The following is a 26605-nucleotide window of genomic DNA, read 5'->3' on the forward strand; positions in this document are numbered from 1 at the left end:
CCTCACTACAGCCCCCAGACACACCTGACAGCTGCAGGAAGTTCTCTCAGGCTCCCTCAGCCCCCACCCTCAGCCGTGCCCGGGGAGCCCCTGTTTCTTGCACACTGCTCTCTTGTCCCTCTCCAGCTGGCCACCAGTTCTGGGAGCCTGAGCTGGCTGGTGGAATAGGCAGCTGGAGTGAGAGTTTTGGGGAGTCAGCATCCCAGGCTCTTTCTAGGGCCTCTCTCTCAGTGCTTGACCTTCCTGGCAAGGAGGTGCTTGAAGGCACAGACATTTCCTGATCGGACCCAAGGCAGGGGGAGGGGGAATGGGACACCCCCAGCAATCAGTCCCTCTTTCCCATCTCCCTCTCATCCCCCACTACCCAACACTTATGATGCCAGCCAGGTGCAGCCTCTCCTGGGTCCCAGTGAATCACCAGTCATAGAATGGAATCACAGCTAATGGACAAGAGGAGGTCAGGTCGCAGTCACACTAGAGCTAATTTTCCCCTAAACTCTGGCACACAATGCCCACAGCACAGAGAAACCTATTACCTTCCTCCCACCATGCACCACTCTGAAGGAGACCCAGGCACCTGACTTACAGGGGACAATTTAAGCAGGATCACTCCCTCTGTCGAAAGTTGGGGGAACTACTGGATTGGAAGGGCCGAATTAAAAATTACAACCGCCCAGAAAGATGTGTCCCAAACTCACTGGAACCCCAGACCTGATTCTCCCCTTGCAAGTCAGGTAAGAACAAGCCTCAACAACTTGCTCAGCAATCCAGCTGTAGCAGGCTGTGAAGAAAAGCAAAGCGTGGTCAGGGGTCAGAGCTCAGACCAGCTCTGGACCCCTTTCTCCCAGCCTTGGAAAACAGCACCCTTCTTCCCCAGCTTTGTCCTGTCAGTGACTGCCCTCTATTGGCCAAGAGAGAAAGTGCTTGATCTCCAAGGGTAAGGGAGGCAGACCCATAAACACCCTGATCATATTTTCCAAAGCAAACAGGGACATTTGGCTTAATATGCAGATTCATAAAGCCAGTAAGAGGGAATGTCCAGGCACATGGACTCTGTGTCCGTGTAAGACTAAATCCATATCCTGGCAGCACTTCCAGTGCTCCCATGCAGCACTAAGGCAAGCCCAAAGGACAGCTTAATTGGGTCCTAAGGACTCAAGAGACACTGAAGCAGATGTCAGCAACAGGAATTCACCACTACTGACTTTCCCATCCTAACCCACACACAAACACACCACCCTTCTTCACCCGGCCTGCTAGCCCCCAGGATCTGTCCTGGGGCCCAGAAGCAAAGACACCCCTCACTCCTGACAGGCTGCCCTTAGCTCACCAGCAGGAGACGGGGTCCCGGCTATCTGGCTGCCCCTTTACCTGCGGTTCCTCCTTGGCCCCAATCAGGCGCTGATATGCTGATCTCTCCCCCATGAAATCCAAACTCCCGGCTTTCGGGCCAGAGAGGGGAGCAGAGCCCTCCCGCAGCCCCCCACCGCTCCAGCGCACCGGCAGCGTCACTGCCCTGCGTCCTGAGGGGCCGGGCCTCCGACATCCTTCAGAAGGAGGGCAGGGGCCGTTACAGCGCCTCAGCCAGGGGAAGGCCGGGTCCTCTGCCCCACATGCGCCCCGCATCTGCCACCTGCAGCCCGAGCAGAGCGGGTTGGTTAGCGGCCTCTCCCGCTGTGCCTGCGGCTGCCCTTCCCCCAATCCCGTGCCCAGCCTCCATTCCAAGGAGCCACCTCTCCGCAGAGCAGCGCCACCAGCTGCCCTCCCGCCCCGAGCCAGAGAGCCAGGTGGGGGCCCGCACCTTTACTGACCACAGACCCACAGCTCCCCTCAGCCCCTGGCCGCCTCCAGGACCTCAGAGCCACCGGTCAGGTCCTGGGAATTCAAGGGCCCCCATACTCCATGATAAGGAGGGGAGTCCATCCAAGAGGCCCTATCCTGACTCAACCAGAGACCCCTCCCTCCAGACCTTGGGGCCTGAAACCTCTCCTTCCAGCCCAGCTTCTACCTGGCTGCAAGAATGCGCCCACCTGGCAGGCTCCGCAGTGCACCGCCGCGGCTCCGCACTGCCGCTCCGCACTCCCAGCTAACCTGCCCAGCCCACTCCTCGCCGGCTATGGAAGCCACGCCCCCAGCATCCGCACAGGGAAGGAGACCGCAGGCCACCGCAGCCCCCGCCTCCATCTCCGGCCTTGACTTCTCCCTGCCGCCGTCCCTCCCCGACCCCACCCCAAGACTGTGCTGGCCCAGCGCCAGGGAGCGCAGAGACTTCAGGGCTGGGGAGAGTGCTGGGGCTGACCTCTGTGGCCTCAGAAGAGCGCAAGTACCCACACTTCATGCTGGAGGAGCTGCTCCAACATGAGTCCAACGGGCAGTCTCCCCAGTGCCGCGATGAGGACAGTGCCAATCGAGGAAGGCCCACTGCAGAGGCTCCCTCTCCCTCTAGCCCGGAGGGCCCCAAGGTGCCACATGCACACCCTCTCATTACGATGGCATGTGAAGCATCCACTGACTCCTCAGCACCAGCTATTTAGGGCTGAGCTCAAGGCACCCTCACCCCTTTGGGGACTGGGGCAGAGGAGGAGGCATCAACACACACCACTTCAAGACTGAGGAAAGAGACCCCAAGTGGGCACCAAGTGAGTTCCCATAAGGCTCACTGTCTTCACAAGTTCCTTCTCCACGGTGAAGCATGTTGGTACAGGGGATGACCCTGCCAGGGTACGTGTCGTTAGTCACTCAGTTGTGTCCAACTCTTTGCGACCCCATGGATGGTAGCCCACCAGGCTCCTCTGTCCATGAGATTCTCCAAGCAAGAATACTGGACTGGGTTGCCATTCCCTTCTCCAGGGGATCTTTCTGACCTAGAGATCGAACGGGGTCTCCTGCATTGCAGGCAGATTCTTTACCGCTGAGCCACCAGGGAAGCGACCCTACCACGCAGGGTGCTTATTCTAGGCAGAAGCTCCTCTGCTCCTACTGCAGGTCTCCAGAGCTCCAGAAGGCAGAAACTGGTTTTGGGAACAGCAGCAGGAACCCAAACTCAGGAGACTGTGGAGAGAGAGAGGTTGAAAAAGATGCCCACGCATCCCTTCTCCAGGTTGGGTAAAGGGTCCGATCTAAACCATTGCCCCTTCCTGCTTTCTCCCTGCCTCTTCCCTTCCTAAATCTCTTGCCTCCTACTGCCATCCTGTTACAAGACATCCACAAGATCCAAACTGCCTCTCGGGTTTGGGGAATCCACCCCACAGGTACACCCCGTGATCAACAACTTGGCCCCTTATCTCCAAAGGGAGCCGACGATGGCCAGGAACCAGCCTGCCTCTGCTGTCCCCTCCCCTCCCCTCCCCCAGGCTCTCCTACAGCATCAGTGGAGTGACAGATCCACACTGAGGAGCAGACGTGACATGTAATTTCCGGCCAGAGGATTTTTCCAAAACAATCTACCGTATTCTCGGGAATATATGCCAACCCCACCTCCAGGCCAGCCCTCTCCCACCTCTGCCTTCCCTCTTCTCCAGGCTCTGGAGGGAAGATAACATATAGGAGAGGAGAAAGAGTGTGTGGGGTGGGCGGGGGGTAGGTTATGGCTCTTCTTCCGACCTGAGGATTATCTTGCCTCCACATGCTAGCCTCACCAAGCCCAGTCAACTTCAACTCACCCCTCTGTGTGCAGGGCCTAAGCTTCTGGACCAGGGCCAGGCTGGTTCCCCGTGGGACTTCATCCCAGAGGAACTGCATCAGGAAACCTCACTCCTTCAGGTCATCCCAGGTCTGAAATCACACTGGTCTGGGAGGAGGCTGGCCACAGGCCAAGGGAGAGAAGAGGGTGATTCAGACACACACCATGGCTGTCCACACCCTCTCCATCTCCAGGACACAGTGACCCACTCCCTTCCAGGGGAGCTTGGCAGCTGAGGTCCTGGGACAGTCAAGGCTGAGGCATATTTGCCAGCACTGCTGGGCGCACAGGCCTTGAGTCTAACTAACCCTGAAGGTTCTTCACCCTTCTCCTTTAACTGCTGGTATTTCCTAAGACTTTGAAACTCTCCCTTCCTTCTCTCTGTACCTGGGGGGTGGCGGTTGGGGGTCACCTCCTCTCCTCCCAGGGCTCCGATTAGCCCCATGTGCATTCCTTAGCTCCTGAAGCTCTAGACCTGTGTTTCCAGACATGTCCAGCTGGCTCTGCCAGGGGGATGCAGGGGTACCACACGTGTCTACACTGCGCTCAGCCTCCTCCACCTCAAACCAAGCATGTGCTCCTGTCTCCGGACTGAAAATGTCATAAGCCAACGCCAGCCACCTAGGCTGGAAACCTCACCCTGGGCTCCCTGACCATAACTCCCTACTCCCCCATGGGGCAGACCATAAAATCTGCTCTCTGCCTCCTCATTCTTCTTCCCATCAATCTCACTGGGACAAGAGTTAGAAAGAACCTGAACTGAAATCTTGGTTGTATCACTCTCTAATCATTTGGGCAAATGACAACCTCTAAGCCTCAATTTCCTTATCTGTAAAATGGACATAAACAGTGCCTCCTGCATCAAGTGCAAACTCAGTGAGGTCATGAATAGCACGCTTGGCACAGCATCGGGTACATAGTTCCCTACAGACACACTGTCACCTGAACACAGGTCTGAAGTTCCTTTCCTGCTTACATACTTCTGTAACTCCTCACTGAGCCAACTACAAGGCCCTTCACAATCCACCTCTCACACATTTGTCCACCTCCACCCCTTTTATCATTGCCTTCAAATGTCTCCATATTCCAACCAAATCAAATAGCCTTTCCTGGCTTAATGTCTTTGTGCTAAGCTTTGCGATTTACTGTCTACATCAAGAACTCCTACACATCCCTCAAGACCCAGCTAAAATATCACTTCCTTTGTAAATTCCTATTTCCTATTCCCAAATGGTTTTTTTTTTTTTTTTTTACAATGCTTCCTATGTTATCTTGTTAAAATATATTTGAAACCAGAGTGGCATATCACATAATAGCAGACATGGAAAATAGTTAAGAGAATGGAAAAAAATGTTTAATTATCCATCATATTCTGATCCTTTAAGGGTCACTGTTTCTGTACCACTCTGTATTAATATAAAATTATACCGAGGGAGCCCTACATCCGAGGGAGCCCTACATATGTACCTCTCTTGTGGTTTGTACATTGTAACATAACCATCTGTTTATGTCACCCTCCCTGAAGGAAGAATCTGGCCAGGCACAGGTGGTCAAGAGAGTTCGCTGAAAAGGACCTCAAGCCTTTGTGATGGACCTGTCTATATTCCACTGAGCTGGTGCCACCTTATGTCCAGTGAACATCAGGAATAAGCCTGGTTGCCCTCGTTGGCTCTGGCTTTGCTCCGCTCCCCCCCAAACCCCTGCCCTCCGTCATTATTTCTAATCCAGAAAACCAAGTAACTCTGCGGGCTACCAATCTCGTTACAGTTACCCCCGTCCCAGAACTACTAAGCTACTTTGCTCCCACAGAGCTATTTCAGCCCCGGGGGAGAGCACAGCAGTCCCTCAAGGGAGAGTTTTGACTGAAGACTGCCTTCTCATCAGACTGGACAGAGATGCCGAGGGAGGGAGGGCTGGGGTACAGGATGCCGCAGGGTTGACTGACGGGAAGGAGGTCTGGGTTGTCAGGCATCCCAGCCTCAAAGAGAGAGAAAGGACAGGGACAAGGGAGTGAGAGGGTGGGAAGGCAGGGCGTGGAAGCCAGGGCACACACGCCAGGTCCAGAGACCCTCCTATGCCTCATCTCCTTTGACTCCAACAGAGAAGGAAGTGTAACTTCCAGAAAGCAAAGGGAAGAAGCTGACTAAACAGCACAACACGGGCCCAGGCTGAGCCCAGCGCCTCCCCGTATCTATCAATTCGGGCTTGAACGGATTTTGCAGCTGTTTCATGCTCCCTCAGTTGAAGACTGGTGTGCCAACCATGACACGCGGAGAGAGGACACAGAGTCCTGACACATTCCTGAGGAATCCCTCCCCCGCATATAAACACCACCCGCGTGTGTCAGTGGGTGAATTGTGAGCTGTCTAGGGCTCTTGCACACACGCACCACACACGCCTGAGTACCAGGGATGGGATGCAGGGCACTGCAGCAAGCTGCCTCTCAGCACCCTCTGGCCCAAGCATCATCACGGCACCAAGGCCCAGAAGTACAGGCTCCTGGGAAGAGATGAAGGATGAGTCCGGCTCCCAGCAGCCAGCCACTCCCAGAGCTCTTCCAGGGCTGGTCCCGCTCGGGCCTCACCCCACCCCCAGCCCCTCAGCAAGAGCCTAGAGCTGAAGGGGCCCATTGTTGGGGCCTGGAGGTGGGGTGGGGAATAAAGCCAGAGCTGTGAACTGGAGAGCATTTACTCTGAGAGCAGGACTGCTCATCCCCCTGGGACCATGTCCACACCAGAACCCTAGGAACTAGGAATATCCAGCGCAGGGTGGACTGCTGAACTGGGAGAGGAGGAGTCCGAAGGTGGGAGGGAGAGAAATGTCAGGGACTACAAAATATTTTAAGGTAGCTTAAATCCCACCCATTTTAGCCATAAAGAAACTGAGACCCTGAGAGGGAAGGACCATGCCAGGCCTCAGGCGCCTTAGAAGCTGTCGTAGGGAATGGATCCCTACGAGTGAGGGGAGATCAACAGTTCAGAGCAACGGTGATTCCCTTCTAGCCATGAAGGGGCAGCCCGGCCAAGGTCAGGGGCCTGGGAGGAGAACCTGCCTCAGTGGGAGTCACAGCATCCAGGCAACAGGCAGAGACAGAGAACCTAGAGTTCTCACCTCCAGCAGAAGCCTGTGGCTCCCAGAACCTAGAGGTGCTGAAGGAGGGCCCAGACCAAACTTCTCCACACCCGCCTCCTCCAGTCACTCGCCGCGTACCCACTATGTGCTCACCCTGCGCTAGGTCTGGGGGAGTGTGACGGAGAAGTCACAACCCGGGTCCTCAAAGAGACACTGTGTGCAAGTTCTTTACTAAAAGCTTTCATTTTTTATTGCCTGAATAACCTTCCCCCTTATTACCCTACATTATCCCGGTTTTACAGATGAGGAAACTGAGGCTCTGGAGACATGACCAGGGTCGTGCAGGGAGTAACAGGTGAGCCAGAACTCAGTCCATATACAACCGGACACGAAACAGCTTGGTTGAAGGGCTGGGGCTCATGGAGGGCAGGACTGGAATCCTATTTGTTCATATTTAACTGAATGAATTCATGGATCCTGGGAGGAAGTTTAAAGAGGGGACAGAGGTTTCAGGAAAAGACACACGGCACACATGCACGTAATTCCACTTCTTCCCAAAACCCTACTGAGGCGGCAACTGTCGAAAGAGACACTTTCTGAACAGCAGAAGTCCCTAAGGACAGGAAGAGGAGTAGAGGAGAAAAACCACAACAAAGCTTCAGCATCCAGAAAGTGGATGAACCAGTGGCTACGGAGAGCCGACCTGAGAAAACCCCTGATCTCAGGGTGAACAGTGCCTGACTGCCCCCCACAGAATCCCCAGAAGACCTGGGAACGAGCAGCCCCAGAAACCTCTAGAAGAAGAACAGGAGACAGAGAGAAGTGCTAAAAATACACAGGATTAGTTAAAAGCTGTTTAAGAAGCAGTAAGACCCCTCTGGACTCCCTCCCCAGTACAAAGCCACTGGGTGGCTGCCCTGGTACCACCCAGCAAAGTCGGGACTTTCCTTCAGAGGTAAACTGCCGGTCCCTGACGGGCACAGCAGGCTTGGCTGAGAGCCGGGTGCCGTGGCCCTAAAAAGGAGAGCACACACAGATGTGGCGATTCTAGTTCCCCTTCTCCCTTCCCTCCAGCAACCAGGAGCCAGGCCTCCATCTCCTACCAGAGGACAGGGGTATCCTTTCCCGGCACCCTGATCAGGCAAGAAAGATACAAAGAAACCAACCCTGGAGCCCCCCTCAAACTGTCCAGCCAGGTCATCATACGAAGAGGCCCGGTCAACAAGACTACCCAGTGCTTGTAGTCAAGAGCAGACGACAAAAAAATTTTCAGACGCCCAAGCAAAGCCTCTACCATAAAAACACATAAAAAAGAAAGAAAAACACAGAAAAAAAGAGCTGAGAAGAAACAGACTACAAAAGAGAAGAAAATTTGACAGAAAATGCTCATTAATATCCTGAGAGAGACAAGACGTTTTATCTTGTCTTCTTATACAAAACAAGAAGAGGATATTATTTTTTTTTAAACAAGGGGAATAAAAAATTACAAACAGGACAGGAGACATAAAAAATTCAACAGACCCATCACCACCCCTCCCAGCAGTCTTGCCCTGGCAGTAGGTGCTTATAAATTTGTTCAGCAGATCTATCTGCAAATCTATTTGTTGAATAAATAATTGAGGTACTATTTCAAACTTTAATGCCCATACAGATCACCTGAGGATTCTTGTTAAAATGCAGATTCAGATTCCACAGATATGGGGTAGGGCCTAAGTTCTGCATTTCTAACAAGCTCCCAGTGATAATGTGCTGGTCCTTAGTCTACACTCTGAGAAGCAAGGGTCTCTGCTAAACTCTGGAGCAGTGGTTCTCTGCACTAGCTGTGTATTAAAAAAATCACCTGGTGGGTAGGAAAGTGTCAATGTATGGGTCCCACTCACTGAGATTCTAAACTTGCTCTAAGTGAGATTTAGGTACCATGTCGATAAGTCTCTTCAGATGAATCCAGACTGGGGTTGAGAACTGCTGCTCTGGAGAAACTCTGTAATTGTGCTAATCATTGGTCCTGGCCAGAACAGTCGTGTTTTCAAATATTCTCCCCCACTGACCCTGACCACTCTCAGAAGGCCCTTCTCATCATGGCCATGAGAACCAGTTTATGGGACTACTTACTATTCCGATGATAATTCTCAACACTAAATCCTATCAATGTCAGTCGATGGAAAAACCATTCTACTAAATTTCTAAGAAATTCATTCTGAAAATTCCTTCCTTAGATTCACAGACTTCTCTTAATTTTTCTAGTTAAAAAAAATCTGAGTCTTAAAATGTTAGCAAATTAAGTCCTTTTAAAAAAAAAAAGGTGTTTCTTATTTTTAGTGAAATATGGATACTTCCCTAGCCAAAAATCCTAACCCATTCTTCCAATATGTCTATTAAAACTTGAGGTGAATTTAGTAGTTTTCTGTCTATCTCATCCATGCCATGGGATAAAATAACACCAACAGAGATTTTCTGCTATCAAAATTGCTAAAATCACAACAGAAGGGATGGAGGAAAAAGTACAGGGAATTGCCACAATGGAGAGCAAAAGTTCACACCAAAGCTACATAATTAAAGAATATTGGAGATGAAGAAAAGACGCTATAAACTTCTGGGCAAGGGGACAAAACAAGGATTGGGAATGACTTTAGACATCAGTGTTAACTCTGGAACTCAACAGCAATGTTTTTAAGATTCCAGAGCAACTGCCAGCCTGAAAGTGAAAGTCACTCAGTCGTGTCCAACTCTTTGTGACCCCATGGACTGTATGCGACCCCATGGACTATACAGTCCATGGAATTCTTCAGGCCAGAATACTGGAGTGGGTAGCCTTTCCCTTCTCCAGGGGATCTTCCCAACCCAGGTCTCCCAAATTTCAGGCGGATTCTTTACCAGCTGAGCACAAGGGAAGCCCAAGAATACTGGAGTGGGTAGCCTATCCCGTCTCCAGCAGATCTTCCCAACTCAGGAATCGAACCGGGGTCTCCTGCATTGCAGGCAGATTCTTTACCAACTGAGCTATCAGGGAAGCCCATTTCCAGCCTAGATCTCTATATTCAGTAATTAAATGACTTGAGTATCAGACTGGCAAGGTCTCAGAATAATCTACCACTCTATCACCCTCCTCTTGGGAAGCTATTGAACGATGTGCTATACCAAACTAGAGAATAAACCAACAAAGGGGAAGATAGGAAATGGGAAACGCAACACAGAAAGGCAGTGATGGAAATGCCCAGGATACTGAAAGGGAGAGCCCAGGAGGACAGCTAAGCATCAGGGATAGAGAGCAATTAATCCATGCTGTCAGAGCACAAGGTCTCAAAGAGACTTCATCAGAAAGGTAAATTTGATAGAATTCTTAAAAGAATTGACATCCTGAGAAATTTAGACAGCTAGTGGAGAGTCTAACTAAAAGGTACATAGCTGCTGCTGCTGCTAAGTCACTTCAGTCATGTCTGACTCTGTGCGACACCATAGACAGCAGCCCACCAGGCTCCCCCGTCCCTGGGATTCTCCAGGCAAGAACACTGGAGTGGGTTGCCATTTCCTTCTCCAATGCATGAAAGTGAAAAGTGAAAGGGAAGTCCCTCAGTCGTGTCCGACTCTCAGCAACCCCATGGGCTGCAGCCCACCAGGCCCTCCGTCCATGGGATTTGCCAGGCAAGAGTACTGGAGTGGGGTGCCATTGCCTTCTCTGGCAAGGTACATAGAAAACTAAGCAAACAAGAAAAGTCAACTCCAGGAAAAACAAAAAAGTGTGCAGGAAAGGAAAAGTCATGGTTCACTACATCATACCATAAACAATGAATAGTACAGACTGATGAAAAATGAGATACATCCAGAGGGGATGGATTGGAAGATGGGAAGAGTAGGGGGTGGTAATGAGAGAATTAAAGTAAAATCCCCATCTTTGGCCAAGACAGAACAATATAGATCAGACTTATCCTCCTGACAGAGACAACAGAAAAATGGACAAAATATACAAAACGGTTTTGAAGACACCGTATATCAAGATACAAAGACCAGTGATACCTAGGAGACAGGAAAAGAGAAGTCAGCCCTATGATTGAGTTTCCAGGCTACCGAACAGGGAACTAAAAGCCCACAGATTCAAGAAGCTCAGTGACTCAAACACAAGACACAAGAAGAAAACTATATCATTGCACATCATAACCAAATTGCTCAAAGTCAGTGATAACATCTCAAAAAGTAGTTGGGAAAGGCAAGGGAGACATGCTACATACAGGGAACAAAGATGACAACAAATTTCTTGCAGAAAACAATGGCAATGAGAGGACAGAGGCACTGTGTCATTAAAACTAGTGATTTAGAAATCTATTCCACTGAAAATATCATTTTAAAATAAAGACTAAATAAACTGTTTAAATATATAAAAGCTGAAAGAATTAGATACCAGCAGACCTGCACTACAATAAATGTTAAAAGAAATCCTTCAGACAGAAGAAAAATAATACCATATAGAAACATGTGTGTGTGAAAGTTGCTGTCATGTTCAACTCTGTGCAAGCCCATGGACTGTTGCCCACCAGGCTCCTCTATCCACGGGATTTCCCAGGAAAGAATACTGGACTAGGTTGACACTTCCTTCTCCAGTATAGAAGCATAGATTTATGCAAAGAAATGAAGAGCACTAGAAATGGCAACTACATGGTTAAATAGTTAACATATTTTTCTTACTGTTCAAAATACTTTAAAAGATAAATTAACTGTTTAAACAAAAATTTTACCATTGCTGCGTGGGGGGTGTCACATGCATAAATAAAATTTCTGATAATAATTGCGTAAAGGAAAGAAAAAGTGAAAATGTACTATTTTATGGTTCTTACATCACTTGAAGGCAGACTATAATAAAGATGTATATCATGAATCCTGCAGACATGGAAAGAAAACTAACCTCATAAAAATAGATGCAAAAAATCTTCACAAATTCTTTAGAAAACAGAATTCAGCAACAAAAAGAATAATCATCCTGACCCAATGGAGCTTGTCTCAGGAATGCAAGATTGATTTAGTATTTGAAAAAAATTAATGCATGACAATTCCACACATTAACTAAAAAAGAAAACCCTATGATCATTTTGATAAACACAGAAAAAGACATTTGACAAAATCCAACATCCATTTCTATGGATTTTCTATTAAAAATCCCAGTAAAATAAGAATAGAAGGGAGCTTCTGCAAACTGATAAAGATCATACATGAAAAACTTAAACTACTCATAATGGTGAAATACTGAACACTCTCCCCTGAAGGTCAGGAACAATATATCCAATCTTCCACTTAATATTATACCAGAGGATTAGCCAGTGCAATCGGGCAAGAAAAAGAAATAACAGACATAAAGATCAGAAAGGAAGAAGTACAACTGCCTGTGCTAGCAGATGACATGACAGTCTATGTCTAAAATCCAATGGAAGCTACAAAAAAGCTACCGGAACAAGTCTGTTTAGCAGGTGGGAGGATATGAGTATATAATATTCAGAAGTAAAAAACTGGAAATTGAAATTTAAAAAACAACACCATCTTACACCAACATTGTTGGCAATAGCAAAAGGTCGTAACAATCATTGATTGATGAATAAATGAAATGTAATATACTCATACAATGGATGACTATTCAGCCTTAAAAGAAAAAAATTCTGACACATGCTACAACATGGATTAACCTTGAATACATTATGATAAGTCAAAAAAGCCAGTCACAAAAGGACAAATACTGTATGAGGTATTTAGAGTAGTCAAATTCATAGGGACAGAAAGTAGAATGCGATTGCCAGGGGGTGAGGTAGAAAGAGGAATACAGGGGTTGATTAATAGGTACAGAGTTTCAGTTCTGCAAGATAAAAAAAAAAGTTCTGGAGATGGACGAGAGCAATGGTTGCACAACAACATAAATGTTCCTAACCCTACTGAACTACACACTTGAAAACGGTTAACATGGTAAATTTTCTGTTGTGTATATTTCACCACAGTTAAGGTAGGTACCTTTTTAAACAAAATGCTAAATTCCATTAAAAATGCCATTTATAACAACATCAAAAATATGCAATACTTAAGGATACATCCGACAAAAGATTTAAAAGGTTTGTACACTGTAAACTACAAAACATTGGTGAAACTCAAAAATATAAATAAATACTGAGGTACACATTGTGCATGGGTCAGGTTCAATATTCTAAGATATCAATTCTAAATAAACAGAAATATACATTGTTCATGGGTCAGGTTCAGTATTGCTAAGGTATCAATTCTCCCCAAATTGGTCTATAGAGTCAGTGCAATTCCAGCAGGCTATTTTGTAGAAATTAACAAATGGTTCTAAAATACAAATGTGCAACAAACCCAGAATAACTACAGCAGTTCTGAAAAGGAAGAACAAAGTTCAAGATCTTTCCGTGATTTCAAGACTTACAATAAAATCTAGTGATCAAGATAATGTGGTCCTGGGATAAAGACAGAAAAGTTAGATCAATGGAACAAAACAAAATTCACAATCAGATCTACACATACACAACTGATTTTCAATAAAGGTACAAAGACAACTCCATGGAGAAACAAGTCTATTCAAAAAATTCTGGTGAACAACTGGACCTCCACATGCAAAAAACTGAACAGCCGGCACCATATACTAACCCAAGAATTAAACCCAAATAGACCATAGACCTAAATGTAAAATCTGTAACTATAAAAGTTATAGGAGAAAACCATTGTGCTTTTGGTTAGGCAGAGTTCTTAAGACACCACTAGCAAAATTCATAAGAGAACACATTGGTAAATTGAAGTTCATTAAAATTTAAAACTTTGGCTCTTTGAAAGACAGTTAGGAGAATCAAAATGCAAACCAAAGCCCGGAAGAAAATATTTTCAAATCATATATCCCATAAAAGGCTTGAATCCAGAATACAAAAGAACGCTCAAAACTAAGAATGGAAAAAACCCACACACAATTAAAAAATGGGTAAACAATTTGAACAGACACATCACCAAAGATAAACAGATGGCAAATAAGCACATGAAAAGATGCTCAACATTAGTCATTACATAAACGCAAATTAAAACCAAAATGAGATACCATTACAGACCTATTAGTGTGTCTAAATTTAAAGAGACTGACAAATGCTGACAAAGTAGCAAACTAGAACTTTCATACACAGTTGGTGGGGATGTAAAATGGTACAACCACTGTGGAAAGCAGTCTGGCACTTTGTTAAAAAACGAAATGTACATCTACCATATGCTCCAACTATTCCAGTCCTAAGGATTTATCCAAGAGAAATAAGTGTGTGTCCATACAAATACTTATACAAATGTTCTTAACAGTTTTACTGTAATAACCAAAAACTGAAAACAACCCATCAGGAGGTTAATGGATAAAGAGACTGTGGTATGCATAAAGGAATACTACTCAGCAATAAAAAGGAATAAGCAATTGATACACACAAGAACATGAATGAATTTCAAAATAATTACGCTGACTTAAAGAAAGCCAAGCCAAAACAAACAAACAAAAATACTGTATGATTCCATTTACATAAATTTTAGGTAATGTGAACTACTGTGTAGTGACAGAAAGCAGACCACTGTTACCTAAGGAAGGGGGATGGCAAAGGAGGGATAGGATGAATGGATTACCAAAGGTCACAAAAAACTTTGGGGGGGCAGTTTGAAAATAATGGGTATATTCGTTATCTTGATTGTGGTGGTAGTTTTACAGGTATATACAAATGTTAAAACTTATTAAATTATGTTTAAAATATGTTCCAATATGTTCCTCAATAAAGCTGTTATTAAAAATGAAAAACCACTTCATCTTCCAGAATATAACACAGGGCAGGGGAATAATCACGGACTTCAGGGACACAGGAAAAGGTCTGGGAGCACCAACCCCTCCTACCTAATGCCCACTCCCATGGCTCCTAGGAAGGTGGACGCTAGGTTGGCAAAGGGTCTGAGCCCTCTGCACTGAGGACGCTGTTGGGAAAACAGCAGCCCACCTCACAGAGGAGGAAACTGAAGCCCAGAGACATGACCTTGCCTCAGAGGGTTACACAGCTAGTAAACGGTTTAAACCCAGACCTGCCAAAGTCCTCTTTCTCTTCATCTACCACAAATTCAAGAATCAACCTGAAAAAGGGTAAAGGTGTGCGCTTGTGTGTCTGTGTTCAGAACAATTCTCTCCACTGAAGCCAGAGAGCCAGAACCAGTCTGGCCATCCCAAAAGAGCCAGACTCCTTGGACACAGCAGCTGAACTTCCGGTGCCTGAGTGTTTGTGGTGGCAGGATGACAGGCAGGCGTGGGATGAAGCTGACAGTCAAGTCTGGGTTTGCATGGGGAGCAGGCTAACCGGCTCCTCCAGCGGAGTCCCAGCAGCTGCCTGCTGAGGATGCCACCACCACTCCCCATGCCTGACAGAAAAGGACTATCTCCACCCAGTCCGGTTGGGACAGGGGTTCTGGGGGCCATCTGACTCAGAGCCACTCCCTGGGCTGGGGCAGAGATGGGTCTTGGCGATGGTCCTGAGATAGGCAGCAATTTTGTACCCACCTCCGCCTGAGGGCTAGAGAAGCAAGAACCCACACAGTGCCAGGTAAGAGATGAACATCCCTATGAGGATGAGGCCCACAGATGAACCACCAAGTCCCTATGGGGTAGGAATGAACAGCCTGGCACCCAGACCATGAGTCAAAAGGAAGCCAAATTTAGCCCCCACCTCTGCAAGCCCTACCTCTAAGCCGGGCTAGAAGCTGGCCCTGACTGGTACAGAACTCATGATGCCACAGCTCAGCTGCTCATCTGTCCACCTCCTTGGGGCGGGGCTGAGGTCTGGGCCACACAGGATGCCCAGAGTCTAGCGATGCAGATACCCCTCCTCTCCCTCATTTTCAGACTGCGGTCCTGAGAGCCCACACGGAGACAGGGCCTCACCAGTGGCTCTCCAACCTCCTGCCCACTATTTATCCTTGGCTCTGGGCCCTCACTATTAATCAAATGTGACAAGAAGGTGTGGCGGGAGCAGGTCAGGCTCGTGCCCAAGTCACTGGTTGCCACACTCATCTCAGCTCATGTAGCTACAGTTACAAGATAAGGTCCTGTCCTTGCAATGCTGCCCCTTCCCTTTTTTGGAATGTGATTTGAGGACGTGAGGCAGCCTGTGCTGACTGCACCACCCCAGCTAGGGCATGAAGCACCCTACCTCCACCGGTAGTTGGCTGGGGGTGGGGGGGTGGGGGGAGCTGATTACTTCCTCTGCAACCTCACCCTAGGGCTACCACTCTCTTCCTTCTGCCCAGGCCTGGCAGTCACCCAGACAGTCTCACCACCAGTCTAGACTCTAAGGAAATGTCCCATCACTCCAGTTGGCACAAACAGTGCTGGGGGGAGGGGCCCTGCCTTGCCGTTGAAAACTGCACTGCTTGGATCCTCTCCAGGTTTAAACACGGGGAATGAAAAAAAGGCAGTTCGGAGACCACGCTCTCCTGAGATAATTACAGCCCCCTCCTTCCAAACACATCAATTCCAACTGAGAACAGAACTGGGCTTCCTTACCTGCTGCCTTCCACTGGCTCACTGCAGACACTGCTTCTATGATGTCCCAGCTGAGGTGGCACAAAAGGACCCAGCAGGACTCTGTTTGCTACTGGGCAATGGTTTCCAACGCCCCCAGGTTCGCGGTGCTCTTCTGCTCCCCTCTCCCCAAGCCCCTACATTCTGCGCTCACCTCGACCCCGGCCCGGCCCGGCCCTGGTGCTGAGCAGCCAGCCCGTGGGTTACCACCTCCTCCTCCGCCTGCGCCTCCGGATCCTGTGCCCCTCAGGGGGCCCCTCCCCTCCCTGGGACCCCTTCCCGTCCAGGTATGTTTCCTGGACAGCCCGCACCACCTGTCCCTCCTGTACCCCAGGTAGCCAATTCGCTTCCTGCACCCCCAGACGTCCCTCCCCCTCAGGCCCCCGGGGCCCCACTGGCCGGGCCCTCCCCAGCAGTTCGAGTCTCTTGCGACGGGCCGGGACCGCTCCCAGGACCACCGCCTCCCGTCTGAGGTGCCCGCAGCTCTCCCAGTACTGCTCCCCGGAACTTTCGAGCTCTTCTCTGCGCTCCCAAGAGCCCTCCCCGAGCTCGGACAGCTGCTCGGGCTGCTGCAGCAGCCGGCGTGGGCTCCCCTCCCCCCGCTCCTGCACCCCGGTGCGGGCCTCCCCCCGCTCCTGCACTGCGGGGCTGCCTTCCCCTTTCTCCTGGTGCTGCTTGCGGGGCCCCAGCCCCTCCTCCTGCACCACCGGCCAGCCCGCGGAGCCAGTCCACGGCGGCGGGCGCCTCCAGTCCGCGCCGTCCGGCGGCCCCCACACCACCCCCAGGCTGGGCTCGTGGCCCCGGCCACCCAGCTCCTGCACCCCCGGGCCCACCCCGCCCTCCTCCTGCACCGCCGGACCCACGCCCCCCTGCTCCTCCACGCCGAGCTTCAGCCCGCGGAGCTGCTGCGGGCCCCAGCTGAGAACCCCGACCCGCTGCGGCTGCTGCTCCGGCAGCCCTGGGCTGAGCCCGCCGCGCTCTTCCTGCACGACTCCCCGCCTAGGGCCCCCAGCCGGCACTGCCCAACGCACTCGCCTGCCCCCCAGAGGCCGCGCGGTCCCGCCCCTCCAGATGGTGCCGTCCTCGGCGCCCGCTCACACCGCCCCCCGCCCAGCTGCTTCCGCCCCTTCCCCCGGGGGAGGGGGCTACGGGGTAGCGTCCCCTCCCTCTCCGCCCCCAATCCCGGTCCCGGCTCCCCGCCCTCGCTCCTGGGCGTCGAGGTCCGCCCGCCGGGCGCCGCGCCCAGCGCCGGCCCCCGCAGGTGCTGCGGCCCAGCGCGCCGGCCCGAGAGCCAGGAGCGCCCGCCCTCCCGCCGGAGTTCCTGGAGCCCGCCTGCGCCTGCGCCGCCCCAGGGGGGCGGGGCCCGGCGGGATTGACCCGCCCCTTTAAGGGGCCCTGTCCCACTTACTCCTCCCTCTCCCTCTTCCTTCAAACCGGCTACCACTCCCCCTTCTTCATCCCACCGGACGAGCTGCTTGCGCCTTCTGGTGGAGCCGAAGGGAGAAGACGTGAAGCAGAAGGTAGAAAGTTCACACAGCCGGTGTAGTCAACAGGGCCCAGTGGAGGAGCATTGAAATAGGAGCCTCGAATTCTAAGCAGCAGTTCAGCCGCTCCCCCGACTTACCATGTAGTGTTTAAAAAAAAAAAAATCATCACTTCCCCCTGGCCTCAGTTCCTTCGTATCTGAAATGAAGAGACTGAATTGGGAAGTTTCCAAGGTCCCAATCCAGTGAGTGTTTGACTGCAGAGAGAGAGTCTAATCCTAATCTCTCAGCAGCAGCCCAGAGGCCAAACTGGACCGCCTTGACCCTTTCCCTGGGTCTAAGGGGGAGCTGGGCTCAGGCCTGTGACACTTCTTGCTAGGGGAGTACAAGCAGAAAGAGCTCCAGGCAAAGGGGGCCTTCCTCCCTCCTCCACTGCTCCCTCTTGGGCCTCCACCTCGAAAGGAGGAGCAAATTCAGAGCTCTTTCTCCCAGTGACCATTCAGCCTGCCTGACCCAGCCCCAGGCAGCCTTGCGGGGGGTGAGGCTTAGAACCCGAAGACTTGCCGTGTTACTGACCGTACTTCATCTGTAAAATGTGTATAGTAATCAAACAACTCCAGACAGAACTGTCTCAAGGATCAGACAGCAGAGAACTCTGTAAAGGTGTCTTCTCTGCGCACCTATTCTCCGGCATTGGGCCCAAAGGCTCTGGTCTGAGGACAGTGGGGCAATGAGAAGGGGTGGGTTCTAGACGGCCATGGGGGCTGGACTGGGTGGATTTGGGTCATGGCGTCTTGCTCTGTGAGGTGAGCAGGACAACTTCCTACTAAATCATTCGCTACCAGTGTCTGTAGGGTTTGCCCTTTGTCATGGAGCCAGGGCCACAGAGCAGGAAGGTGAATGCACCCAACCTGGGCCGAGACAGGGTGTAGGGCATGCAAGATGCCACAGGTGATAGAAATGAGGCTGCACACAATTAAGCAACAGCTGGTAGTAGTGAAGCCAGGATTCAAATCCAGTTTTCTGACTCCTAAGTCTGCTCTGAACCACTAAGACACAACGAAGCAACACCAAACCCAGGAACTTTGGGAAGCATCAGGTCTGACTAGGTTTGGGGGATCAGTAGATGCAAACAACTGATTTGGAGCAAGTTTTTCTGCTGATAAATCAAGCTCAAAATTAAACAAGGCAAGAGGTCAAACCACCTACATAGTGGATGGTCCTGCTGATTCTGTTAGGGGAGCCCAACTCCCCATTCTCCCATCTCCCCTCCATTGCTCTCAGGGGCCAGACCCATGCCTCTGGTGTCCCTAGCTCAGGGTTATCTGGACCGTAGGCTCACAGAAAAGAGGCCTCCTGCTCCCCACACCCATCCTACCCAGGCCCAACTCTGGACTGTCCCCACCACCACGTTGAGCAGTGGGGGCTGTGATGGGAATTGTCTCAGAGGATGGCTCCTTCTCTGCATTGTCTGATGACTCTGGTACTAGTAGCCAGGGAGTCTCATCTCCCCCAAGGGGACTGACACCATAATGGAGTAAATGAGACAGGCTAGAAGCACAAGGTTCAGAAGATTCAGGAGGTGGCTACAGAAATAACCCCAGCCCTCCTATGTGCCTGTGCCAGTCTCTTCCCAGAACTGGAACCTGAAGAGAGCTGCCCACAGCAGAGTGACTCTGCAGGGAGAAGGGCTTGTCAGGTCTAGTTCTAAGCAGAGGTGGCCCGAGCTGCTTGAAGGAGGCTTGTGGCACTGCCCTTAAGAAGGCTTGAGACAGCTGCACACAAGGTAAGCAGGAGGGCAAGGAAGGCAGCCTGTCTCATACCTGTAAGCAGTTGCTCAAGAGTGGTGGATGCTGTGGAGTTATTGGGCTGAAGGTTTTTCTTTGGTTCTGTTTTGTGTTTTAAAAGAGAGCAATGTTTTTTAAACTCCTGTTACAACCTAATAGTCGCTGAACTGAATTTAGTGTTTTAATTGGCTTTTTTTTTATGAGAAGACAATAATAGAAAATATCAGAATATAATTTTTTTTGAACTTTTCACTGAGTTTTAACATGCATCCAGAGAAATGCAAAGACTTGGGTTTTACAAAGTGTGTATACCCAGGACTGAGATCAAAAAACACCACAGTCAGGATTCGTAAGTACCCCCAAATATGTTTTAAAAGAAACTTTGTAATATTAATCTTCAAGCATGCCCTTCATATTCATGATTTACTTTTAACTTTCTGACAACCCTATCCTGCCACCACCCCAACATAAACTCCATAATAACAGAAAGTTTTGCCTGGGAACAGACTGGCACAGGCACCTAGAACAATGTGCCAGGAATACCTACTGAATGGATTAGAGTTCATCACAGATAGCGTAAACAACCAGATAGTGTAACTCTGTGGGGCTTCCCAGGATAGACGCCCCCACCCACCCGCCCCACCATGTCTTCTGCCTGCCTCTTTTCTGTAGAAAAACTTTAGCCTCTTAGGCCCTCGCCAAGTAACAAGAAAAAATAAATTTGATCAGAGAGGTAAGAAAATGCAGAAAGAAAGCATAACAGCCAAGCAAGATGAAACAATAATACTTTAGCCGTTAAACAACGTCAAGAACCTTTTGTTCCTCCTCAAGGGCTATAGATAATATCTTGAGCCATGTCCTTTGAGCTGTTTGGCAGATACTGAAACTCCCACCAGGTGGAATAAGTTAACTGTGTGCTGCCCACAAGCATGTAGACCCCAGACCAATTGGAACCAGCAGGTTGGTGATGTTGACTCCCAATTACATCACCACCAGCCAATCAGAAGAAATATCCATGAGCTGGTCATGCATCCTTCAATCTCCCCTCCCTCACTCCATCTTTAAAAGTTTTTCCTGGAATCATCAGGGAATTGGGTCTTTGGAACTCTAGCTGCCTGGACTCATTGCGTGGTGTCCTGCAATGAATGCTGCACTTTTCTTGATCACAAGAAAGTAGATTATCTGTGCGCAAGTGAACGAATCCAAGTTTGCTTCAGTAAGAATAATAGAAGTATTTTTATGATATTTTAATTTCATTATCTACACACGTGTGTGCTGTACATCCTGCTATAAAATGTGTTTCTCTCTGTAGGTCAGAGGCAAAAACTTCTGAAGGCAAGTGCTCTAACTTGAGAAAGTTGGGGAGGCCTGTGGTTCTGGCCAGGGTGATGAGCAAGGATGAAGTGGAACAGTGTGCTGACTTGACCAGTGCTTCTCAAACAGGTTCTTATTCAGCAAGCTGGGAAGGGGATGCTGAGATTCTGTATTTTTTTCAGGCTCCTACACTTGAGTAGTGCCTTGAACCCAGAGATTCTCCATAAGGCTGCAGGTAAGAATCACATGGGAAGGGCTTTTAAAAACTCTGCTGCCTAAGTTCCACCCCAGAACAATTAAATCTGAATCTCTAGGGTGGGGCTCAGCAGCCATTGGTTTTACAAGTTCACCATGTGCAAACAGAAACAGTGGGTGCTGGTTCCCTGGAGTACCTCCAGTGCCTGAGCTGAGGTGCGAGGGAAGTGAGGTGTGGGGTTAGGACAGATATCTGAGCAAACGATGCAGTATGACAAAGGGCAGAGATTTCTTAGTCAGAAATGGACCATCTGCCCCTTAGTGGAGCTTTTAGAGAGGGATTTCTAAAGGAATTATTTGGCATGGGGCTATCTGTTAACCTAGGTCACGTCTTCCCAGGACCGAGAACGGACAGTGCCTTCATCTTATCGAGCAAGTCGGAGCTCTTCAGAGCTGCTCGGGCAGCTGGGCTCACACGCCTCCAAACAGTTCAGACAGTTACTAGAGCAGTGGGAGGAGATTCTGCCAGCTGTTCCCACGTGCCTGCGCCTTCTGCCATGCTAGAGAAAGAGCCAGATGAGCCCAGAGTTTGCAAGCCCTGAATCAACATAGACCATTCAGAATGAAGCGCCATAGTCCTGGGTTCTGACGCCCCCTGGTGGACACTTTGAGTTGAAGTTGGTAACCGACAAACGGACTGCCGCTGCTGCTAAGTCGCTTGGACTAAGGTACACGTTTACTTACTATTCATTTTAATTTTTAACACAATTTTTAAAGGTTACTTTTCACTTAAAATTAAGTTAAAAAATATTGGCTATATTCCCCATGTTGTACAATACATCCTTGAGCCTATCTTTACACCCAATACTTGCTACCTCCCACTCCACCACCCCTATATTGCCCCCCCATAACAACTACTTTGTTCTTTGTGTCTGTGAGTCTGCTTTTTTGCTTGTTTTATTCACTAGTTTGTTGTTTAGATTCCACATATAAACAATATCATACTGTATTTATCTTTCTTTTTTAATTAATTTATTTTAATTGGAGGATAATTACAATATTGTGATGGCTTTTGCCATATATCAGCCAACATGTATCAACCACAGGTATACATGTGTTCCCTCACCCTGAACACCCCCTCCCACCTCCCTCCCCACCCTATCCCTCTGGGTTGTCCCAGAGCACTGGCTTTGGGTGCCCTGCTTCATGCATCGAACTTGCACTGGCCATCTGTTTTACATATGGTAATATACACGTTTCAATGCTATTCTCTCAAATCCTCCCTCCCTTGCTTTCTCCCACTGGGTCCGAAAGTCTGTTCTTTACATCTGTGTCCCCGTTGCTGCCCTGCATGTAGGATTGTCATTACTGTCTTTCTAAATTCCATATATTTATGCATTAATATGTGCTATTTGTCTTCCCCTTTCTGACTTATTTCACTCTGTATAATAGGATCCAGTTTCATCCACCTCATTAGGACTGACTCAAATATGTTCCTTTTTATAGGTAAGTAATATTCCATCGTGCATATGTACCACAGCTTTCTTATCCATTTGTCTGCCGATGGGCATCTAGGTTGCTTCCATGTCCTGGCTATTGTAAACACTGCTGCAATGACCATTGGGTACATGTGTCTCTTTCAATTCTGGTTTCCTCTGGGTGTATGCCCAGCAGTGGGATTGTTGGGTCGTATGGCAGTTCTGTTCCCAGTTTTTTAAGGAATCTCCACACTGTTCTCCATAGTGGCTGTACTCGCTTGCATTCCCACCAACAGTATAAGAGGGTTCCCTTTTCTCCACACCCTCTCCAGCGTTTGTTTGTAGATTTTTGATAATAACCATTCTGACCAGCGTGAGATGATACTTCATTATGGTTTTGATTTTCATATGACCAACCTAGATAGCATATTCAAAAGCAGACATATTACTTTGACAACAGAGGTCCATCTAGTCAAGGCTATGGTTTTTCCAGTGGTCATGTATGGATGTGAGAGTTGGACTGTGAAGAAAGCTGAGTGCCGAAGAATTGATGCTTTTGAACTGTGGTGTTGGAGAAGACTCTTGAGAGTTCCTTGGACTGCAAGGAGATCCAACCAGTCCATTCTGAAGGAGATCAGTCCTGAGATTTCTTTGGAGGGAATGATGCTAAAGCTGAAACTCCAGTACTTTGGCCACCTCATGCGAAGAGCTGACTCATTGGAAAAGACTGATGCTGGGAGGGATTGGGGGCAGGAGGAGAAGGGGACGACCGAGGATGAGATGGCTGGATGGCATCACTGACTTGATGGACACGAGTCTGAGTGAACTCCGGGAGATGGTGATGGACAGGGAGGCCTGGTGTGCTGCAATTCATGGGGTCGCAAAGAGTCGGACATGACTGAGCAACTGAACTGAACTGAATAATGAGTGATGTTGAGCATCTTTTCATGTGTTTATTAGCCATCCTTATGTCTTTGAAGGAATGTCTTAGTTCTTTTGCCCACTTTTTGATTGGGTTGTTTTTTACTTCACATAATGCCCTTTAAGTCCATCTACGTTGCACAAATGGCAAAATTTCATTCTTTTTGTGGCTAAGTAGTATTCCATTGTGTGTAGGTACCACATCTTCTTTATCCATTCATCTATTGATGAACATTTAGATTGTTTCACTATATTGGCAATTGTAAAGTGTGTTGCTATGAACATTGGAGTGCATGTATCTTTCAAATAAGTGTTTGGGGTTTTTTTCATACATACCCAGGAGTGGAATTGCTGGGTCATAAAGCAGTTCTATTTTTGTTTTTTTGAGAAACCTCCATACAGTTGTCCACAGTGTTTACATCAATTTACATTCCCATCAGCAGTGTACGGGTTCCCTTTTCTCTATGTTTGCCAACGTGTCTTATTTGTGTTCTTTTTAATGATGGCCATTCTGACAGGTGTGAGGTGCTATTTCATTGTGGTTTTAATTTGCATTTCCCTGATGATTAGCAACAATGATTATCTTTCCATGTGCCTTTCCTCTTTGGAATAATGTCTACTCAGTTCTTCTGCTCACTTTTTAACGAGGTTGTTTTTTTGATGTTGAGTTGTATGAGCTGTTAATAATGTTGGATATTAATCTTATTGGTCATATCATTTGCAAGTATATTCTCCCATTCAGTAGATTGCCTTTTTGTTTTGTTGTTGGTTTTCTTTGATGGGCAAAAACTTCTAAGTTTAAGTAGGTCCCATTTATTTATTTTTGCTTTTATTTCCTTTAGGAGAGAGATCCAAAAAATATATTGTGACTTATGTCAAACGGTGTTGTTCTATTTTCCTCTAGGAGTTTTATATTAATAACACCTGGTCTTATATCATTTAGGTATTTAATCCATTTCATATTTATTTTTGTATATGTTGTTGGTCAGCTTGTTTATAGTAAAAAGACAAGTTTCTGGAATATTAGTTTAGTCCTCCAGGACACCTCAATATCAAAGCCCCAAAGGAGGTGATCAGATGGTTAAACCAATAGGAATACTAGTTGGGGAGATCTAGGGCACTTGCATAAGTGTCTGAAGAATGTCTCCAAGATAAGAACAAATTAAGTCTCATCAGTAGCACATCTGAGCTATTGGATGGGTAGGAAAGGATTGTAAAGGTACCCTAAAAGGATAGAATCAAATCTGAGTTTGAGGGAGGAAGCATACATTCTCAGTGGAAGACAGATTTTATGTTAAAGTTAGAAAGGCTCCTAGAGGAACATCAGGCCTAACCCCTGCATTTAAAAGTGGGGAAACTGCGGTCTGAGAGGTATAGCAGATTACCCGAGGACATCCGGCAACTTAAGGGTAGTGACTGGATTAGAATTTCCATGACCTAGATACAAATTCAGGGCTCCTGGTCTACTAATTCCTTTTCCCAAGTCTCTTGCCTCTCTAGCATGTGCATATATACCATACCAAAGCCAGGCTGCTAAAACAGAAGAGAGTGAAATATTTAGTGAGTTCTGGGAATTTACATATAGAAATTAGATATGGGCCAGTTTCTATGTACTCGGTTGGGGGTTATGGAATTAGTTGAGGGGACCAACTGGATATCAAGGAACACTAGGGCTGAATTCTAGCATGGGAACAGGTCAGACCTTCATGCCTCCTTTCTTACCTTCCAGCTTGTACATGCATGAACATACCCTCACATACTTTTTTCCTAAGCACTAGTAGCCTGCATGAATAATAGTCAAACACACTTTGAGCTGACAAGGTTCCTGGTTCTTGGTGTGAGCACTTACAAAGAATACTTTTCAAAGCAGGGAGAATGGGAAACAGTACAGAAAAGAGAAAGGGCTGCAGGAATGATGCTACATCAAAAATGTGTTATATATCTTTAGGTATTAAGGAAGCCTTTTATGTATGAATAAAATATTTTTTTGCCAATTACCTTATAATTTGGTTATGCTTATTTTTTGCCATGCAAGAATTGGTATGAAATCAGGTGTTTTTTTTTCCATGTTACAATTCATATGAAATCATTTTATCAATGTTTTCCCACATGGCATCTCTAATTTTCATTTCACATTACAGTTGATTTACTGTGTTGCTAGTTTCAGGTATATAACAAAGTGATTGTTATACATTAAATCCACTTTCTCAGATTCTTTTCCCTTATAGGTTATTATAGACTATTGAGTGGAGTTCCCTGTGCTCTACAGTAGGTCCTTGTTTTATCTATTTTATATATAGTTGTGTGTGTTAATCCCAAACTCCTAATTTATCCCTCCCCCATCTTTCCCCCATGGATACTATAAACTTATTTTCTATGTCTGTGAGTCTGTTTGTTCTGTAAATAAGTTCATTTGTATCCTTTTTTTGATTCCATGTATAAGTGATATCATATATGTCTTTCTGACTTACTTCACTTAGTAAGATAATCTCCAGGTTCATCCATGTTGCTGGCATTCTTTCTAATGGGTGAATAATATTCCATTGTGTGTGTGTGTGTGTATACACACACACACACACACACACCACATCTTTATCCATTCATCTGTTGATGGACATGTAGGTTGCTTCCATGTCTTGGCTACTGTAATTAGTGTGGCTGTAAACACTGGGGTGCATAGATAGATAGATAGATAGATATCTTTTTGAATTGTATTTTCCTGGATATATGACTGGGAGTGGAATTGCTGTTTTTAGTTTTTAAAAGAACCTCTGTAGTAGTCTCCACAGTGGCTGCACCAATTTACATTCCCACCAACAGTCTAGGAGGGTTCCCTTTTCTTCATACCCTCTCCAGCATTTATTATTTGTAGACTTTTTGATGATGACCATTCTGACTGATATGAGGTGATACCCCATTGTTTTGATTTGCACTTCTCTAATAATCAGCGATGTTGACCATCATTTCATGCACCTTTTGGCCATCTGTATATCTTATTCAGAGAAATGTCTATTTAGATCTTCTGTGCATTTTTTTGATTGGGTTGTTTGTTTGATGATTTTGAGTTGTATGAGTTGTTTGTATATATTTGAAAATTAATCTAA

At 47.6% G+C, this 26605-nt stretch overlaps 1 protein-coding gene across 15 annotated transcripts in view; it reads right to left on the bottom strand.

Annotated features, from left to right (window-relative positions):
- The window catches only part of TNK2 (tyrosine kinase non receptor 2), a 41368-nt gene extending 23712 nt beyond the window's left edge, over positions 1-17656 (bottom strand). For 13 of the 15 annotated variants that reach the window (XM_042232636.2, XM_042232685.2, XM_042232648.2 and 10 more), the window contains exon 1: positions 1372-2093. In XM_042232636.2, the coding sequence (XP_042088570.1) occupies positions 1372-1626 (255 nt within the window). In that variant the 5' untranslated portion in view covers positions 1627-2093. Of the gene's footprint in view, positions 1-1371; positions 2094-16304 lie in introns of those variants that run through there. The other 2 variants (XM_042232698.1, XM_060418966.1) reach the window with 2 other exon arrangements.
- Positions 17657-26605: the final 8949 nt, after the last annotated feature.

This window comes from Ovis aries, chromosome 1 (assembly GCF_016772045.2).
Source record: "Ovis aries strain OAR_USU_Benz2616 breed Rambouillet chromosome 1, ARS-UI_Ramb_v3.0, whole genome shotgun sequence".
NCBI classification, from domain to species: Eukaryota; Metazoa; Chordata; class Mammalia; order Artiodactyla; family Bovidae; genus Ovis; species Ovis aries.